Source organism: Arvicanthis niloticus, chromosome X (assembly GCF_011762505.2).
Source record: "Arvicanthis niloticus isolate mArvNil1 chromosome X, mArvNil1.pat.X, whole genome shotgun sequence".
Taxonomy (NCBI): Eukaryota; Metazoa; Chordata; class Mammalia; order Rodentia; family Muridae; genus Arvicanthis; species Arvicanthis niloticus.
Window position 1 is genome coordinate 89753386 of NC_047679.1, and position 21979 is coordinate 89775364.

Here is a 21979-nt window from a genome sequence, read left to right on the forward strand (position 1 = left end):
AACCAGCAGTTCCCAACATGTGAGTCATGATTCCTTTAGGGGTCGAAGGACCCTTTCCCAAGGGTCACATATCAGACACATAATTATACATATTTATGGGTAGTGATGTGGTGCTTTGATATCACACCTGGGTGGTATGGTAAGCTAGCTGGCACAGCAGGTAAAAGCGCTTGTCATGAAATCTTGACCACCCAAGCTCAATTGCCAGAATCCATGTGGAAAGAGAGAACTTACTCCACACATTATAATAATAAAGTAAAATTTAAAAATATATTACATGGTGTTCAAATCAGAGTAAACATAACAATTTTTTCTATTAGAACATTCAAAAGATGCCTTTTAGCTTCAAATATATATCTGTATATTATCATTGTAGGTATCCTACTTTTTAATAGCACACAGAAACTTATTGCTCCTATTTAACTGACAGCCTGCCTTCCTTCATTCTTTCTTCGCCCCTACTACACCAGAGTTCCCCTTTCTCCACATTGTCATCAGTATTTGCTACCCTTTGGGTTTTTTTTGGGGGGGGGCGGTGTTAACCATTCTTCTTCTGGTAGGATGATATCTTCTTGTGGTTTAATTTGATTTGAATTTCCCTGGTGATATTGTCCCATGGTCCATGTGTGTCAGCTTTTGGGAAAAAAAATTCTATTTAACTCTATTTACCATTTGTAAGTAGTATGATTTGAGCCCCCTTTTTTTGCTATTGAGGTTTTAATTTCCTTAATTTCCTTATATGTTCTAGATCCTAAGCTTGATTTATCACATGTATTCTCTCACATTATGTATATTCTGCAAGTTTTTACTTCATTCTACTGAGTTTTGCAATATAGAAGCTTTTCAGTTTATAGACTCATATTTGACTTGTTTACACTTTGAATTGTTTACAATTCAATCTATGTCTATTGAAAAATCACTGTCTTAATTAGAATTTCAATGAAGTGCTTTATTATGTAACTGTGTTCTAAGAGGTGAGAATGGGAGATATGGGTTTATTTTCATTAAAAAGTAAAACAAATAAAAACAAAACAAAAATAGTTAGGAGATGATTTCAAATACCTGAGACAATGGAGCCAAAGTAATAGCTTCAAAAACAAAGATTAGGCCACCATTGAGTGACTTTGATCACCAAAGAGATTTCCACCTGTGAGTGCTAATCACACCTGGATTTGTGAAGGTAAAACGGAAAGTTATATATGAATACCTTTATAAAGTATTTATCATCTAAAATTAGGGGACAGGCAGACATGCTGGCACACCTCTAGTCTCAGTGCTCAGAGGGTGAAGACAGAAGGATTAGGTGTTCAAAGTCATCCTCAGTTACATAGAAAGCATGACAGTGGCCTGGGCAACCCTATCATGAAAGAAGATGAAGAAGAGGAGGATGAAAAGCAAACCAAAAAAAAAATCGTTCGCAATTTAAAATAAACAGCATATTTCCTATTTGGTGAAGCAGAAACATCTGTTTTACATTGTTTGAGAGACTGCATGATTTTTAAAATGATGAAGCCAGTTGACGTTTCAGTCATAATAAGTTCTTAGAGATTAGGAAGTCTACTGTATTTCTTCTTTTGTCTCTGTTAGTGTCCAGTACACTGCAAAGCTTATTTAGTGGGCCCTCAGATATTTTTGTACAGTTATGAACAACAGCCAGACTCAAAGATTACTTGCAGAGCTTCCCCTGTCTGCTGGTCTCTCTCTCTGGGATTCTTTTCTTGAACTGAAGAAAGTGTTTTTCCGTCCAGCTCTCCTTTCTATCATTCTGTTTTCGGCCTTTCTTTTTTTTTATCATTCCTTTTCTCCATCCATCCTCATCCCTTTTTCTTTCACAATGACTCGGGTTTTTTTTGGTCCTAGGGCATGGTTGCTCCTCTGGTATGTGCTGCACATCAATCTTTTTCGTGTCCGTTGGCTGCACTTTTCAATGATAATTTTCAGATACACACAGAGCATAAATAATCTTAGTATAAAACTAAAATCAACGTACACTTTAAAACCAGCTATTAAGTTATAACGCAGGAGCTTAAGTTTATTTATTGGGATTTTATAATTTATTATATTAATTTTAATTTAATCATTGTTTTTTTTTCCAATGGATCATTCCCCACACATAAGGTTTTGGGTGAATAAACAAAATACTTTCTCTAATTTTTTTAAAAAAGCACTTATATTAACTTTGTTTTTACTTAAATGGCTCGCAACTGATTTTTCCATAAATTATTGCCCTAAGCTAGGCAAGCTAGTCTCTACTTCCAAAACACAGTGGTTTTATTTTCTTTTCATTAAGTCTTGGTTTTTATTGTTTCGCTTTACCTATTGTTATGGTGACTTTTAAAATCCTGTCACTAATCATTTAGTGCTAGAAACAATCAACCTCAGTATTCCATTTTCAGCTCCAAGGAGCACAAGAGCTCAATCTTCCGGGCTGAATTTAAGAAAAACCTCGTCATTAATCACCCTCATTGACTTGGAAAACTGCATTTTTCCAGTATGGGTTTCTGCCATCCCAACATTCAGGCCTAGGGCCATAGAATTAAGTTTCATTGATCATAAATCAAGCTCAGAATTTCAAGTCTAATCATTGGAAGCCATATCTTTGAGCCTAAGCTTTTAAAATGACAGAATTTCACTAAGTTTTCTATGAAAAGTGTTCTATGATAGTGGCTACCAAATCTAGACATTTTGATCAGATATGTAGAGAAAGCGTGAGAGAAATAGAAAAGAGAGAAGGAGGAAAGGAAGGAGAACGAGTCAGATAGTCCCCCAAATTGTCATTATCTCGAGAATGGTGTCAAGGTAGAAACTAAAGTAGTTTCACTCTATGTGAGTTCTATAAAAGAACATAGATGGTAAATGGATTTTGGTAAGACAGCTGAATCACATATTTTTCTTCAGTCAAGAATCATCAGAATTGTGTGTCGTTCCTAAATAAGCACTTGGAGTGTGACAAATCGAGGGACTTAGAAAGGCTGGCAACTGCCAGGTGGATGTCTCACTGATATGTATGAAGTCATTTCAAAGTTTTTTTTTTTCCTCAAATGAGATTGCTGAAAAATAGATCACCTTTTCTTTCAAACCCATAGTGCCTTTTCTGAACAATGTTAGTGGATTTGTTTGTTTTGTAAAAAGCTTCACAGATCTAAACTGGTTTAGATCCTGCTTAGCAAATATTTAAATTTAGTGAACAATGGTTGAGTACTCACTGTGCTTAATGTAGAGCTATAAATAAGAAGCGGGTTGTGGGCTGGGTGTAGTGCTTTTAATCCCAGCAGTCAAGAGGACATCTGGGTTTGAGGACAGTCTCGTCTACATAGTAAGGTCCAGGACAACCAGGACTACATAGAGAGATCCTGTCTCGGCCCCACACCCATTTAAAGAACCAGATTCTGCTAGCCCACAGTGAGCTTGTATTTATCAACTCTCTAAATGTCTAGCAAAAAGAAATGGTTCTTTGTATTAAGAAATAAGCTAATGGCTGGAACTCTAGCTTCACAATGGCACTTGCTTACAAGACCTGACGTTCTATTCACACTAGGAAAAAAAAAGGAAAGAAAAAGAAAATCATGAAGGTGAAAGGATGGGGCAGATTTATCCCCACTGATGAGCATCTACTCTGTAATGATCCACACTTTTATCTTGTCATCTCCCCTTGAATCCTTGATCTGCCCAGGCCTTCACTGGCCTTTTCTCCCTTCTTTCTGACTCCTGTAGATCACACCTGTAACAGCTTCTATCTAGTACTTATAAATTGTCATAAAACTTTAAAAAGAGAAGAGGAGGAGAATTTTGGAATGATTAATGGGGGAAAGATAACCTTTTGAAGTCAAAAAGGCCATGTGCAGCTTAATTCCTTTAAATACAAGTTTTCCTGTTCATGGTAAAGCAGAATGTGTGTACTCCCTAAGATTGAAAAACAAACACGAGAAGGCATTTAAAGTGCCTAACTCAGCACGTGTCATGTGCTTAAATATTCTGTCATGTTAGCTTGTACTTTTTAGTTATTATTTAGGGTGACTCACCTATACGCCATTTTATGACATGGAACAGAATATAATGAACATTATAGTGCACTTACAAAGAGATAGGGGACAAAGAGGATGAATACATGATTTATATCAAAAGAAGGGGCTATGAAAATGGATTTTTAGAAGATAGGCCATTTTATGATTTGAAATGGTATAAGAACTTAAGAAGTGCTGATCATGGGACTTCACTTGAAGTACACAACATTTGCTTTAGATTCTTTTTTCATAAATATTTATATTTTATTGTATAATCTTAACATATTTTATTTTTATTGCCTTTTCTGTTTATTTATATTTCAGGTCTCAACCCCTTTCCCCATTTCCCCTCCCCAGAAACCACCTATCTCATTCCCCCTCCTTCTTTTTTGCTTTTATACCATTTTAATTACATGCAATTATTAAGGTCAGTTCTAGATTGAGGAACTAGCAATATAATAGACGAAAATAGTCAAGGAACAAGCAAGACAATAAACACAAATAATCAAAGAACAAGCAAGGCAATAAACAAAATTTCGTTTATCCACCTTGTTGTCCCTAGCTCTACAACAGTGCCTGTTATAAATACTCACTATTTGTTGAACCCCTATTAAAGAGAGAAGAAGAAGAAAATATATACAGTAGACTTATAGTTGAAATAATGCTAGAATAATAGATATGGCATAGGTTATGAAACACAATGAGAGATACGGGTTGCAATGTGTGTGAATCACCATTTCTTTGCTATGGCAAAATAACTGACATTAAAAAAAAAAAAACAAGGAAAGAAAGTGTTTATTTTGGTTCAGTGTTTCACAGGTTTCAGTCTGTGATCAGCTAATTTTATTGCTGTTAAGTGAGATAGAAGTCATGATGAAAGGTATGGCAAATGAAAGCTGATCACTTCTCATGGCAATCAGAAAACAGGGGGAGTTACAAGATGGACCCATAACATGAAAAACCCTTCAAAGACACAATTTTAGAGTACCACTTTCTCCAACCAGATCCCATCTCTTACCAGCCCGATCAGCTACTTACTTGTCAGTGGAACAACCTAGTCATAGAGGCAGTGCTTACGTGAGCCATTAATTTCTGAATACCTCCACCTGCTTCTAACATTGGAGCCTTTCGGAGATAGATTTCATAACCAAAGTACAACACTTTGTTTTGTTTGTGAGAGCTGAAGTTGTTTAAAGCAGTATAACGTCAAGAATTTGTAGAAGAATACACAATGAAATGTGTGTCATTTCAGCACGTGTCCCCAGATTTCCAGTTATTCTGCATAAAGGAAACTTTCAGAAACAAATTACTATTGGTTTTATTTGCAATACTCTATTTTTTTTGATTAACTATTTAAAAGTCCACTCAAGCACATGCTCACACAGATTTCATATAGACTTGAATGTAAGCTGAACTATAAAATAATTTTTAAAATAGTTTTTTGGTTTGACTTTTCTGAATACATGTGCTATTAGAAATATAGCTGCTTAAATGATTACTTGTTCATTCGCTCCCACTTACAGATTTAAAACTACACATTATATAGAATTATATATTGGTTTGGTAGATTTTTCTACTTTCTCATTTCACTTCAATATCTTCCTACATATCTTTAACATCATTGTATTTATAATTTGCTACAGCTCCTTTGGGAGTACCCTGACAGTTATATAAATAAATCATCTGACTTACATCTAAGATATTTGAGATGTTTGATCCATAAGTGGCTCTTTGGTGGACTTTTAAGTGGTCCATTGGTGGACATTTAGGGTTGTTTCTGATATATTAAACAGAGCTTCAGCAATAATCTTTGCAAATAAATCATTTTACATTTATACAATATTAGGATAACTTCATAAGCATGCAATTTTGCATCAAATAATATATGCATTTAAAATTTCCAAGTTGCAAAAAAAATTAAAAAATTAAAAAAATTAAAAAAAAAATTTCCAAGTTGCTCCCTGTAAAGATAGCTAAATTTCATAGTTCAACAGTAGCTTATAAATGTGTCTGTTTGCAAGTACAGTTGTATTTGGAGTTATCGTACAACTATAAAGACTCATAACCACCATGACTTTTTAAATGCAATGTATAAGTATAGGTAAAATGTGTCTATCCTGAAGAATTTGTTTGCCAATATCCAATATGTATATAATGTCAATGTCATGCCGTATTTCTTTAGGGATTAACTCAGCTGTACATCCAGGTTTGATGGAAAGTGGCAATGAGAACAATTTTTTAGATCATTTTACTTCTAGACATTAAGACATACATATGGCCAAAGAAGTTTTAGGCAACTTCTAGATATTTCTCAATTGTACCATCAAACCTAATGACTATATAATTAATTCATTACAATGATGATTAAGCTCTATTACTAGTTCATGTGCAATCAAACACCCAATACTGGCCCCTTTACATTTATTTTAAAGTTTTAAAAGTCAATATATTATGTTATGCATTTTTCAGATTTATCCCAAATATTCCACGAGGAGTCCTCTTTACAGTCTCAGTGCCCATGATGAAGATAAATAGCTCTAAATCTTATTTCTTTAAGAGGAAATTATTAAATTTTTAGGTTACCATATCAAAGAATATGCTTAGTTATGGCATGTTCATATATACGTTTGTATACTTTGCTCTAATTTGGGTCTACCCCAGTGCCCTCCTTTCTCAAAGGGCATGAGGAATAGCTCCTTGGTTTAGATAATCTGCCAAACAGTATGCTGCTTAGAACTCATGGGTAAGTGCTGAGAATAAACCTCTGACCCGGTTTTTGTTGTTGTCCTACTCATTCAGAGTAAGAGTAGAAGTGGTGTCTAGTGTGTTATTCTTTGGGTTGGACCACCCACCCAAAAAGTATTTGCTTTCTCATTGGATCTACTTTGGACCACACAAGGCAGAAGATTTCTATGGGACACTAAATAGACATAGTCTAAGCTCTATAATAGGCTTTGTGATGGAGGAGATTGGAAATACATTAGCGTTTGTGAAAAACAATGTTTATAGGCCAATGGAAGATGCCCTTTGTTCTACTTAATGCTCTTAAATGCCTTGTGTTGTATGCTGTCCCTTGTAAAGGAAGATGATGCCACACATTCAAATGCCATTAGCAGAGTTTACACATTAAGTTGTTTTTTTTCCAGCTATGGTAATGAGCCTGTATTAAGCCACCTGCCCCCCTTTTCCCGTCCAGGACCTCTTGAAACCAATGGCACACACTTCGAAACAGCTGCTTAAACTTATGTTGAAGCGAGTGACTGAGAGTTATCTGGCATTTCCAGGGATTAAGCTCTGTAACTGTGGACTCATTATCAGTGGACTATAATCTACTGCGTTTTCTGGCCTCACATCCATAGTGTATTACAGCTCTATTGAGAAACGGATGACTGTGAATGATCTAAGAAAAGCTATGTCCTAGCTAAACAACAGAAAAGTCCCCCACTGAATTTTATAATCTTACTAATTAAAGGTTGTACCATTTGGCTTTAACTGCATTCTATATACTTAGGTCATCAGGCAATGTGACGTACGTAATTTTATCCTATTTTACGTTTTACCTTAGTGATACATTTTTTTTCAGGAAATAAATTTTCTGAAAAAAAAAAACACTGAACCATCACTCATAATATCTTTGCATACAGTATTCTTTACAAGTCTTAATGGATATTTAAGTCCCATTCAGGAATTTTATATCCATTCCGGGTGGTTATGTTTTACATTTACTCTCATATTTCATTCAGCACAACAAGGACCTGTGTAATAGTATCAAATATATGTTTGTGAAACTTTATGTCAAGTGCATTTACATAGCAAAACAATTTCTATATAAGAACCTATTAAGTAGTAGCTTTCTTAATTGTTCAGTATCATTCCTTATCAATCTTAGTCACATAGAATATCTTAATTGAGTGAGAAAATCAGAACTACTATGTATGTTTATGTCAAAAAGAATAAAACACATGATGCCCTGGAAGAAACTGAATGGGCTAACATGGACATGGGCATGGCATACAGAGGAAACACAGAGGTCAGGAGAGTATCTGGGGGTGGCAACTTAACAGATACAAATATGAACTTGAGGAAGAACCACAGTTGCACTTAGCATTAACAAAAATGCTTAAGATCTAGTTTAAAGCTCAAAGTGTTAAGACAGATAGCCTTACAGAAAAATGAAATCATATTTCAGAAAGTGGATGCACCTGGAAATCATTAGGTTGAACAAAATAAACCAGACTCAGAAAAATAAATACCGCATATTTTCTCTCATGTATGAAACCTATATTTAAGAGTGTATGTGTGTGTGGGGGGGGGGAGTTATTTTTCTATTTAAATTCTCTTTATTTACTTTTTTAGTGTATTCACTTTGCATCCCACACACCACCCCCCTCCTGGTTGCTGCCTCCCACAATCTTTCCCTCATTCTCCCACCCCTGAAAAAAAAGGGGGGATCTTAAGGGAAAGGGAAGAGAATGGGGAAAGTGTAATGGAATATATGTAACATGACAATAGAAAGGATATGGCTGTTGAAAGAGGAGATCAAGAGTAGAGGAGGGTCACAGTGAAGGGAGATGAATAACCAAGTATATCTGGAAATGCCATAACAAAACTTAGTAATATGCATGTTAACTTAAGGTATAAGAAAATGGAACATGCAAAAGATGTAGCTGAAAAATTAAGCAATGGCATCAAACTGGTGCATTTTTAAACTCAGCTATTAGCTGTGTAACCACAGCAAGCTACTCGCCATTTACCCAGTTAAAATTTTATTCCTTTGTAAAAATGAGGCAACTAGAGTTGCACCTAGTGGCACTAAGAGACCTCATGCATTTCTAGAGAGCTGGCAGAAAGGACAGTCTCAATAAATACCGGCAGCAGGAAAAGGAAGAGTAGATAGAAAAAATAACCATACTAATGAGGCTTATGTTCCTGAATGAGACCTCATTAGCACCATGCTTAAACTTGTAAAACATTAAAAGGGAATAGCACCTAGCCCTCTGGTGACATCACTCATTCCCGCCAAGCTCATAGTGCACCACATTGCTTCCTATTGCTTTCTTCTCTTTACGCACTCTGCAAAGATGCTCTGAAGCCTTACTTTCTTGCCCCACCCCATCCTCTAATTCATTCGCATGTTGACATCAAAATGATTTATCTCAACTATTAGTCTCTCCATGTTGCTGCCCTGACAACTATTTAGCATGGTTTGACATTGGTTCTTAGAAAAAAAGAAAACTGTTAGAGAAAAGTGATAAACTGACTTGTGGAGAAAGGGGGGAGATTGTGGGTTGTTTGTTTCTTTCTAGATCCTTCAGGCTAGATAGCAATGTTTCCATTTGATGGTTATGCATTTGGCCACATCAAGGACAACCTACTGATCTGCACCTGGTGCAAAGCTGAGAGCTGTAATTGATGAGGGCCCATAGTTAAGCATTCTGTTACTTTTGATATTCTTTAACCATGCTGGAGTTTTAAAAGAGTTCTACTTCCTAGTTAGAAGAGTGTTGTGACTTAATTGCTTCATATCAGGCATATCCTTCCCACTCTTGTGGCTTCGCAGTTACCATCTATAATGAGGTGGTTAAACTTGGATGATCTGGTTTTGCACTCAGGTCTACTGATGTATAATTTTCTTGTCCCATCTGAGGAACTGAGATTTGTAGTAAATAAAATTCCTATAATAAATAAATAAATAGATAGATAGACAAATATTCTTATAGCATTAGATCTATAAGATGAGATAAAAGAATCAATTTAATTAAGTGGCTGGCTAAAAAATAGAAAACAATCAAATTGACAAATTCAATGTCAGAGAATAAGGAGTTTTATCTCCATCTCTATCAGTTTGATTTCTGTCATCTTTATGTCCTAAGATGTCAATAGATGATAGTTTTAAAATTAAGATGAAGTAAAATTTTATTGTGCAAGCACACACACACACATATATGTATGTATGTATATATGTATGTATGTATGTATTCCATCATGTTACAATGTAAGCATATGTATTGAGATATTTCAATATACTCCAAAATGCCACAAGGCTCATCTTTTGGGAAGGTGATTGGCATAGAGGTTGTCTTCTTTATACTGCTGTGCTTTAAATATTATGAAGAGAGGACTGCTTTACCACCTACAAAGAAATAACTTGTTACTTGTTTCTGTGAACTAGGCAATGCAATCTTGACCACAAACTGCATTTATTAATAGTTGAGTTCTTACACTTTATCAAAAAAAATAATTACACATTACCAGTGTTTAGAGATTTTTTTTATCATAATGTGATATTCAATAGTCACATTATGATAAATCCTCCCAAGAAAGGAAATAAATGTTATATTTGAATTACCACTATTTTAGGTAAATATTGAATTTATATTATTAATTTTGAAACATTATGTATCTTGAAAACTCCAAGTATGTAAAGAGCTTCCTAGTCATCTATAGACTACAATTGGGAAGTTAGTTGCTGTATTGTAAAACAAGCAACAAAATAATAATTATTAATACTTATTTGACACTTACTATGTGCCAGAGCTGTATGACTTTTAAGGCTTAGCATACATTTAATCCACCTTCGAAGGTAAGTTACTGAGAGTCACACAACTAGAGAGTTGTAGGATTTAAACCAGCAGAGATGTGAATAAATAGGTACGAGAAATGCTATCCTCAGCCAGCAGCGGGCAATGGGAGTGATTATGGATGAATCTTGAAGATAATGAGATCTCTTGGAGAAAAAAGAAAAACAAAACAAAACAAAATCCTCTCATGTAACCAAGTCAGAAATCAACCTACAATTCTTGAAGTGAAAAAAAAAAAAAAATACTTGGGATTCAGTGATATAATAGCTATGCTAGCTGTAGTGTCAAGAAGATACTAAGTTTCTCTACAGTATCTGAATTTATTCATTTTGAGTTGAAGGTCCCCTAGAGAGGTTGGTCAAAACAGTAACTTGTTGATCAGTAATATAACATGGTAGGTTTGTGAATGCTCGTATGAACCCATTTTAAGACAGAGCAAAACTGAGGAGGAAGAAGGGGGAAATGTCTCCCACTGAACAATTGCATCTGTCCATTAAAGTGAGGGAAGGACAGATAAAGGTGAGCCATTTAGTTTTAGTTAGTAACCCATGCTCTAAAAGGTCAGTGCCTTTAAATCAGCAAGTCTATAAAAATGGATGTTGTAACTCCTGGGATACTGGGGTTTCAGGGCTAGGGCTCTAGCAATTTTAAGACAATAAAATGCTGAAGGAAATGGAAGGACAAAGCAGAAAAGAAAAGGAAGAAATCAATGGGATGGCAAAGTAAATCTCCAAAGATGCTGAACACTAATCCCTCTTGCACTTCCACTCAATCATTGGTTTATTCCCTTGGGCATCAGAAATGTGCTTCAATGGCTGGAGTAACACCCATGGGGAAAAGTCACCATGCAGGCTAGCCTTTTGTTACCCTAGCTTTAACTAGACTAGTTCCCATCTTACTTATTTTATAAATTCCCATAGATGACTTTTATTTAATGTGTTCTAAACTTAAAAAGAGAAAAAAAAAAAGAAAAATGCAAACTCATTTCTCAAGGGGAGAGGCTAAAACATCTCTCTAAAGTATTCTTACAAATTATCTTTTTAAAACCCCTGCTTTTGAAAAGGAAAGATATGCAGCAAGGTTGTTAGAATTGGGGCATTGGGAGGTTCTAACCAACAGTCAGTAAATCAGATCTCTTCTGCTGTAAAAAGAAGAGCTACAGCAGCAATAAGGACCAGTAACAACAGTGGCCATATTAAGCTTCAGGGATAATCTGGACTCAGGGGCCAAATGCTTTCTTAGATTGTGTCATTTGATACTCTGAAGTTGTAAAGAGAGGAATTTCTAGTATCTCATTTCACAGATGCTGTCATTCTTCTGCATCTGAATGTATGCATGTGTTTTAGATATCTGGAAATAAATCGAATAAAGATTTTTTTTTAAAAGCATAGTGTGCAATTAGGTTTGAAGAGCTCCTCTGGGCTTACTGCTGCTGAAGTAAGCACCAAGTTGAGTGAGACAATCTATTCCTCTGAATTCAACCTAATTGTCAATTTGAATGGACAAATCACACATTGGCTCCCAACTCAGGAATGTCTGATCTGTTATTCCAAGAAAGAAGAGTATAAGCTTCACTTGGGTGAAATACTTTCCTTATTGAAAGGAAAGGTATTGTTGCAATTGAATTTTTGCTTAAGAATGTTTTTATTAATGTGCCCATTCAACAAATGTTTATTGGGCTTCCACTCTAAGTTTTGAATATAGAGTCTACAATATACAATATTGAAAACAGATTCGTTTGATATAAGCATACATGTTGAGAATCACCAAGTACTTGTTCTAAGGTACCACCTAGAGATTAAGTCTGATATTTAGTCTGATTAAGTCTGATTTGTAAAGCTAGGCAGAATGCGGTTTGTACATTGAATAGCCTGGTAAGGTTACTCAATCTTTCTTTCAGGTTCCTGATTTATGAGATGAGAATAATAGAGTTGCCTTATATATAAATATAGGGAGAATCTCATAAAATCAAGTCTATAAACTTCTCAACACTGTGTCTGACACACAGAACACATTCAATACACACTTACTGCTACTGTGGTCACTGTTTTCTTTCTGAAAGGACTGAAATTCAGTGAGGGGAAATTACTTACCCAGGTTTCACAGCTTGTGATGGTGAAGCAGTCTCAAATCCCTACTATTATTCAATGAAGTCTTATACTACACCCCCCATTTCCTTTTCAGGGGCAGGTGACATAAGCATCCCAGGCTTTTCAGAAATATTGTGGCTCATCAAGGGAGAAAAGTCATAAAGAAATGCCTGACAGAGTTATGGCTCATGACAGTAATTCCCATATTTGGGAGGCTGAAGTAAAAAGATCACAGCAAGGCCATTCTGAGATACACAAGGACAAGAGAAAGAGAGAGATGCATGGATAGATAGATGGATGGATAGATAGATGGATAGATAGATAGATAGATAGATAGATAATATTTTTTAAACTCAACCTAAATCTTAGAGCATTATAATACATAGTAAATGAATCATTGGGCAGATTGTTTTTCAGCTGTTTTGCTTGCTACCACGAAGTGAATACCTCCTCAACTGAAGATAAGTATAAGAAGACCTTCAGAAAACAAATGTGATTCACAGAAAGATACTGGAATCTCAGCTGGACAATACACTGTCTCTTTGCAAAGCAAGGGGAAATCTAAGTAAAGTTAAAATAGAAGCATAAATACTACGAAGACTTAAGGAATGATAGGTTTAAAAAATAGGTATTTCACAGGAGGGAAAACTCACAGAAATTGTTGAGAAATTTAGCAAAAATAAAAATAAAGACAGAAGCTCTGTAATAGAGCCACCATGCGATTCCTTTGTGTAGGCACAGCACTGACACACACTGAAACCCTTCATTAAATGAAGGGTTAGAGATGCATAAAATAGCTACTCTGTCCATATGCTAAAAATAATGGCTGAGTTATAGTTGCCTAAGCAAAAGATGAGCTATTCTTTTCTGAAATTTACTTTCGCTTAATCAGAGGTCTGCAATGTTGGTGTTTTAAATACATAAAAAATATGAAAAATAGTACAGGGTTTCCTTAGAAAGAACAAGGCCAGTATGCTAATTTCACAAATGCATAGTGCAGGGCCCAGGAACTGGTGCCAGAAAGTCTAGTGAAAGGTCCCAGTCCACCACAAAGGATTCATTGTGTTAGTCTCTGATGTAATTACTATATAAGGCAGTCGTTTTAATACTGTGCACTTACAATTTGCTAAGACAGTAGATCTAGTATCAAGTGTTCTTTTAATAATTGTTTAGAAACTGCCCCTGTGTTACCTCATCACTGAATCTTGAGCTTGCTAACTTAACTCACCTGAAAAAAGAATCACATTTTTCATACATGGGAAAATATCAGTAACACCTGCATTTTTTATTCATTGGGTAATTTTCACTTTTTCAGGGCATCAGGAACTGTTTACACAGCACTAGACATTGCGACCGGTCAAGAGGTATGTGCTACTAATTGATCTTTATTACTTTATTTTGTGTTTATCAAGTTATCTTGTTGATAACTTGTGTCTAGTGGGTAGCACTAGGTTAGGATGGGAAATTAATTTGTTGGTATGCAAAATATCTGAAATGGAGAATGACTGACCAAAGAAAAGGTATAAGTTTGCAGAACAGATACAAAATAGTAGATAAAGAATTTGTACATTTATATTCATGTATATTTTAACAGTCATGTTCTTGTATTTTATTCATTATCCAGGTGGCCATAAAGCAAATGAACCTTCAACAGCAACCCAAAAAGGAATTAATTATTAATGAAATTCTTGTCATGAGGGAAAATAAGAACCCCAATATCGTCAATTATTTAGATAGGTAAGTGTTTTATCTTGTTATTTACATATTTTTTCCTAAGATGTTATTTTCTTGTCTAATTATTTATTTAAACATATTTCTGAAATGATACAAAGCAAAAGAGCAAACCTTCATGAACCATCAAACACCTGAAAACATGTTTGATGGGCCTGGTTCTAAACGTAAGTAGTTTGTATGGTTTCCTTTGGAGAATGGTAGCTCCATGTTAGCAGGAAATACATTACTGCATATAGGAAAAAGCAGTGATGTTTGAAACATTTCATCAAGTGTCTATTTGGAGCCATATGGCCCCTGAGAGGCTGAGTAAAGAGGGCAGACAATAGCCCAGCTTTAATGGATGCTTTATGATTAACTGACAGTGAGGTTGAGGGGAATTGAGACTTTAATCTTAAACCATTTTCCTAAAGCAGGTAATTAATGTCTCTTTCATCAGTGGTATTAAGAGTGTGTTACAAATAGGCACTTAAAGAGGGAGCTAACTCTTCTCCCCTGGTTAACATCTGTTTCTTCTGAGTTTCAGTCATTGTACACTTAGCACCGCTCTGCTGAGTTCTCTGATGGGATGCAAAGGAAATAAAATTAGGTCTCAACTTCTGTGAGCGTAAGGGCTCACTGTCAGTGTTAGGTCAATAGACATGGATGTGGTAGAGAAGGGCAACTGAATTTTAAAGTTTGAATCAGAGGGGTTGTTTTGTTTTGTTTTGTTTTTGTAGTGCCCTTTTATGGCTTGTTTGCAACAGTGTGACATCAATTAGATTTCTGCATTTTTAGTTTTTTAAAAACTTGTATTTGTACTTTTAAAAAGTCCCGATTTCTAGATTTTTCTCCATAGTTAATAATAATGGAACCTGTGAATTTTGAATTTTTTTCTTTTTTTCTTTTATTTTATTTACATTTCAGATGCCATGGAGGCAGATGTTCACGTGTCTCCACCAGTCAAAGATAGATTATATATCTAGGTTGGGTATTGGGTTACACTTCTGATTGAGCATTACCAAACTTATAAAGCCTTTGATTAACATTTTTTAAAAATGTATAAAAGCAAAAAGGAAAACGGGGCATGGGATAGGGGTTTTCTAGGGAGGGGAATTTTGAATTTTAAGAGATCTGCTTTGTGGATCCCCAAAGTACTATAATTTGAGCAGCATGGAATAGAAAGTTTTATTTTGAAGTGATAAAGGCTTTTTGCTTTGTCTGGTTTCTTCTTTAAATATCCCTGTAACTCATGCTGGCCTGAAACTTATCACACACCTGAGGTTAGCCTTAAATTCTTAGTTGTCTTGCTTGCTTTATCTTCCCAAGTAGGGGGGCTTATAGGTGTATGCCACCATACCAGGCAGATACATGTGGATTAAGGTGGAGTGAAGTCAATAGGGTTATAAGAAGATTGTGCTAACTGATTTTAATAACCTCCTACTGTTCTCCTGGATGCTGAGGCTATCCAGTGACCCTAGTTCCTGTTTTTGAGCACTGAAGATTGTTCCTCAATAATCATTTAAGGATAATTGGAGTGACCCTCTTCACAATTGACTTTCATTACAATTAAGGCCTGAGAATATTAGAATCTCTACTTCCTTAGTCCAAAGTCAAAGTGGTTTTTTCTTTTCTTATAGCTACTTAGTGGGTGATGAATTGTGGGTAGTCATGGAATACTTGGCTGGTGGCTCTTTGACTGATGTCGTCACAGAAACCTGTATGGATGAAGGACAGATAGCAGCTGTCTGTAGAGAGGTAAGAAAAGAGAATGTTTCTTACTGGTGAAAAATTAAGTTTGCCAATGCTTTCTTACTGGTTATTCAGATCTTTCTAGCATCGAAATAACAACAGCGTACTTTTCTACTGAAAAAAAAAGGAAAATGTGTTAAAACTATAACTTAATGCCGTGCCCTTGTATCACCTTTGCCAGATCCTTACCTAGTTACCTTTCTGTGGCTCTTATATGTTCTAATATGCCATTCAGGAGACACTGCATCCAAGCTCATATGCAGGAGTGTCAGTGAACATGGCCAATTATGTTCTCATGGAATGCCTTTCTTATCTGTGGGGAATTTATACAAGATAACTGTTACGTTCTGCATGTTCCACATAAGTTCCATAAAATATACATTATACTCTGATTATTTGCTAGAAGGGTAATTTTAATTTTTAATGTGTGTGCATGTGTGTGTGAGTGTGTGCGTGCGCGCACAGTACGTGTACATATGGATATCAAATAACAACCTTTGGGACTCAGTTCTCTACTTCCATCACATGGGCAACCAGTGTTGCAGCCAGTGTTGTGACCTGTTGGAGTTATCTCATGGGCCGTAGAAAGCTGATTAACCAGTTTTCCCCAACCACAGAAAGTAATCGCTTTCACAGTTTTCTGTGAATATTCCTTATAGCCCTCTAGTGGGCCTGAGGATCTGTCACTTAATAAAGAGAGATTAAAAATGCATTTAATTTCTAGACAATTCGATGGTTTTCTGATTTATTATTTTGACCAATATTGTTTTTACAACATGCACTTTTCAGTGGAGTCTCATTATGAAATTTTCTACAAAATGAAATTGAAACTTGAAAACTAATGAAAGTGCAACTAAGTTAAATACTATTAGGTTATCTTTCTGCTAACATGGTTCTCTTCAATTTCCTTTTTCTTTGCCCCCACTCGTTCCCATTTCTCCCACTCTACACATTCACATATAGCAACAAATTATATTTTCTCCTATGCCAGAAATGGAGTTGATATTCACTTTATAGGATATTCTACCTGAGCCTATATTTTGTCTTTTTTAATATTATAAGACAAAGACACTTCTGAGCAAGTACCTTTAGTTACTTTACAACTGGAAGCCATCCTCAAACCTATCAGAAATAGCCTAAGTAAATTATTTCACTCACACATTCTTGTTTCCCACACTAGATCTATTGAGTCAAACCTCAGCACATACACTGAGGATTACAACATCTGTATGTGACCAAACTGAATCCACATCACCTAGAAAACTAGAGCAGAGCATAGTTATGTTAACTGGTCAACAAACAGTACGGTAGTGATGATTAGTACTGCTCCTTGCTTTATCCTCTTCATGGTCTGTTTTATAGTATGGCATGAGAGCTCTCAAATACATAAGATTAAGTATCCTCGCTGTTGTAAATGCTAATATGGCTTGAAAATAGTGTTAAAGCCCTCAGTACTCAACTTCACTTAGCAATATGTAATCACAACCTTTTCCAAATTTTGCCTGGAAATGATATATAAAATGAAAAAACAATCTTTATGATATAATCAGAACTTTTTTCTCTGATCCAATAGTGCCTCCAAGCTTTGGATTTCTTGCACTCAAACCAAGTGATTCACAGAGACATAAAGAGTGACAATATTCTCCTTGGGATGGATGGTTCTGTTAAACTGAGTAGGTATTTTCATTCGGAAATTTACGAAAGTACTAGGGGATTTCTGCTGTTGTAATCTCTATCTTGGGAAGAAAATGGCTACTAAAAGTGATTTATCTGAAAACAGAGCTTGATTTGAATTAAATAACCAGTCCTTCCATAGATTGTAACCAGATTTAGATTTAATATTTTAGATTTTAGATTCTAGTGGCATCTAAAATTAATGGATGGCAAATAACTAACTGGAAGATGAAAAGTACTGGGAGGTCATTCTATGGAAATGTACAGAAAATGGCAGCACTTGTGTTAATTTTTTCAGACCCCTTTAAACTGAGGGGCAGCTAAAAGGTCAGGAAAGGATCAAGATATGAATTAGGCATTTGTGAGAGAGCTTGCTTTAACATTAAAGGAAGGCTTAGCAACGTGAGAAGATAAGCTACTGCAAAAATTTTATTTGGGCTCATTTTAATAGATTTCTTCTTCCCTACAGCTGATTTTGGGTTCTGTGCCCAAATCACTCCAGAGCAAAGTAAACGAAGCACTATGGTGGGAACTCCCTATTGGATGGCACCTGAGGTGGTAACTCGAAAAGCTTATGGTCCAAAAGTTGATATCTGGTCTCTGGGAATCATGGCCATTGAAATGGTGGAAGGTGAACCCCCTTACCTTAATGAAAATCCACTCAGGGTAAGTCAGGAAAATTTAGGTACTTCCTACCCCACCCGCGATGAATGGGGAAAGAAAAAAAAATACCATTTTATGATTTCCCCAAACTGGTTAGAACTGACACTTTTTTTGGAACAAGTAACAGAGAAACAAAGAGTTAATATGTATACATTGCTCTGAGATTGAAGTGCCTTGTTCTCAGTCCTTCTAACAACAAGAGCCTTTAATATTCTTTAGTGTACAGCTGTCGGCTATAAAACTGTAGAAATCGATGAAAGAAAAGATGTGGGAAGAACAACAGACATTTTTATCGAGTTCTATGGTTAAGTGATCTGCTAAGGAAACCTTTGTTTCGTAACTACTTTAACAAAGTAAAACAATGCATTTCCAGAAGACTTATCATTTTTAAATTGCATTTTTCTTTGTTATCAGTAACAAGTCATTGAGCAAGAACAGCTTGGTTGACATTGAATGAAAAAGACATAGACATAGCACCAGCGTGGTGAAATCACAAACTTAATTAGAGGACTGTCAAATACAAGAGAACTGAAAATTATTTGAGTTAGAGAACTCAGTTTCCTACTACATAATTGGAGGTTTGGTTCTCAAATGGTTCAGTTACCTCTGTCAAGAAAAATAAATTAAAGTGAGAGAACCCCTACCTTGTAGCCTAATCCCATTGCCTGTATTCAGAGATGTGCACTTGATAATGAGAGTAAAAGTCAAAGAAATAAAAAAAGAAGCAGTTGCTTAACATAAGCGTAAGCCAGACGCTATTGGGCTGGATATAGACTCACAGTAAACCAGAAGCAATATTTCATATGCATAAAGGACATGAGATTGTTCTTAAAGGGAAATAGTCACAAATTCAAATCTACTCTTAAAATTCATACACAGCATCAGTGCCAAAAGCCTTGTCTGTGTATACAAACTCATTGCCCTTAGTCAACTGTATTCTCATTATGTTTGGAAAATCTATATTCAAGCCAAATATATGTGACTTTTTATATATGTAAATAAATCTGTGAACTAAATGTCTAGTTGTTTTTGCAGTTGAAAATTGTGTAATTGAGAGCCATGTTTCTAATATAGAGGGAAAATGCTCCTTTAATTCTTCCTCCTTTTGATTTTACTCTGGTACGTGGCTGCTGGTCCTCATCTCTACACTGATTAGAAAACAACAGATATGAGAGAATGCCCTAATGAATTCTAGGGCTGTTATGCTTGTCTCACAAAACAATCTGGAAGTGAGATGTGTGCATTGAATAGCTGCCTGCAGGACTGAGTAGAAAAGAAGGGGCATTTTTCCACCATTTGTGGGTCAGGGCTACATGAGTATAATCAAGTCCACCTCTGACCTGTGGTACAGTGCATCAGGGTAATTAGGAGGGCTTTTCTGTATTGTCTAAGTACCTTTGCCCATTAGGAAACATCACTGAAAGAACACATCAGGTCTGTTGTGTCTATGGATTTCCTCCTCTAAGTCTTCGAAGTGTAGTGGCACCAAACGGATCACAGCTACTTTGCTCTCTGCTTTCTGCTGAGTAGTTTACAACCTGGAGAATGTAAGGACTAAATAAATGGCTCTGGAAGGCAACTGGTCTCAGGAATGCATTTCTTGCTCTCTTCTGTTTTCCAATCATAACTGATCTCCCTTTAGCTAGACTGCTAGCTAATTACTAGAGGGAAAAAAAGGAAATGGGTTTTAATCTCCATAGGCATCTTCTAGCCTGAGATCAGAACTCATAATTAATAGCTTGTCTCTCAGAATTCATAGGCTTTTATCAAAACAAGTACTTGCAGATTAATAAACCACAAAGTTCAGGAAGCCTACATTAAGACTATGAACAAAAAAAAAAAAGAGCTGTCAGAAAGACCGCCTGTTTGAATTCCACTGAGAAGGATGTGCCTTCCTCTCTTCATCGGAGATCTTGATCAGCCCTGGGAGATTAGTCAACACCTCTATGTTGAGCCAGCCTATTTCTGAAGCTCTTCTCTTCTAGACACCAGAAACACCCTTAAGCTTTCTTTGTAAATGTGCTGCCCTGGTGTTTTCTTAGAGAAAACACAGTGTTTTAGCCTAGATGCTCTTATCTGGGATAAAAAAAAATATTCACTGAACCCATGGGAAGATTACAGACAGAAAGATAGTGTAACACTGTAGGGATCCTATTTTTCTTGGATTTTAGTGACTGAACACCATGTTGGGAACTAGAAAAATCATGCAACTTTAGGAGAGGTATGAAAGAGCTCTCAAGTCTTTCATTAAAATTATCCCAATCTACCACCAATTCACTATTTGTGGGCTTTGAAACAGATGGAGGTAGAAAGGATTGAGGAGAAGATAAAACTGTGCTCTAAAGGGTGGCATGTATTTGTGGGGGAAAAGAAGGAAACCTCACTTAAGTAGTCAGGCAGATCCATGTATGTCCTGGCTATGTAACTTAAAAGCTCAGGAACATTTTGCAAGTCACTTCAAACTTTTCTACCCCTTTTTCTTTCTGGGAATATGGATAATATCCATCTCGTGGATTCCTTATGAAAGTCATGAATAATTTATATAAATCACAGAGCTCCATGCTTAGCTCACTGTAGAAAATATATGTAGAAATTCATGAACAGGAGGAGAAAGGATATTTAAAGTTGTTTTTACTCACTCATTTATTGGATTCAACATTTCTCCAACAAACTTTTATCCCATGGTCCAATAACTCTCATGGAGGAGAGAATTGTGTAGACTTCAATATAATTACCATAATTAGGTAGGTAGCATTAAACAGAACAGGTCCAAGGTAAAATCTCAGGCTGTGCATTGCAAAGTTGCTTGCATTTCTCTGTGAGTTACATTTTTTGTTGTTGTTGTGCTTGATTCATCTGAGCAAAGTGTCAGAATTGATTGCAGATATACATGTAATACAAAAAAATTAACTATTGATAAAAATTGAACACTTCTTTTGCCTAGTAATAAACAGATTGAGATTTCAAAATATAAATAAATATTTTAATATGCTCATGAAATATTTTTACAAGCTCAAAGGGTTATTAGCTGTACTAATGATACGATGTTAGTAACCCTTCAAGAGACAGAGGAGACAGCCTTCTCATTGTAGACTCCAGACCCCAAAGTCTTTATGCTCAATGTAATTGGCCTTGGACAGAGATGTTCTGTGACCCACGGGCATTTTTATGTAGCCACCAGTAATTAAATGCCTCATGCCTTCTGTTTGTCAATGGATCTGGGGTTTAAAGCAATCCAGCTTTCTCTATGAATACGAAAATCAAAGATTTATCTTTTGTTGATATCACCTTTTCTAATAATCGATGATTTTTTGCTAAAAACTGTTATCATAAAGACTGGTTCTAAATAAGGAGATAGTTTATTTTTGCCAAACCAAACTTTGTTCTGCTTACCAGCACAAAGAAATTACCTTTCTTTTAAAAAGTAAGTTTACTCTCACACATAATAGGTTTGTTCTTATCAAGCTGTAATGGCTTTTTGTATTATAAGATTTCTCAGTGATGT

The 21979-nt window shown here is 35.7% G+C and overlaps 1 protein-coding gene across 9 annotated transcripts in view; it reads left to right on the top strand.

The window, feature by feature from the left end:
* Positions 1-21979, top strand: part of Pak3 (p21 (RAC1) activated kinase 3) — a 259192-nt gene that overhangs the window by 220487 nt on the left and 16726 nt on the right. For all 9 annotated transcript variants that reach the window (XM_076918848.1, XM_076918846.1, XM_076918850.1 and 6 more), the window contains 5 exons: positions 13991-14039; positions 14300-14412; positions 16026-16143; positions 17711-17810; positions 18281-18477. In XM_076918848.1, coding sequence (XP_076774963.1) covers positions 13991-14039; positions 14300-14412; positions 16026-16143; positions 17711-17810; positions 18281-18477 — 577 coding nt within the window. The remainder of the gene's footprint in view (positions 1-13990; positions 14040-14299; positions 14413-16025; positions 16144-17710; positions 17811-18280; positions 18478-21979) is intronic.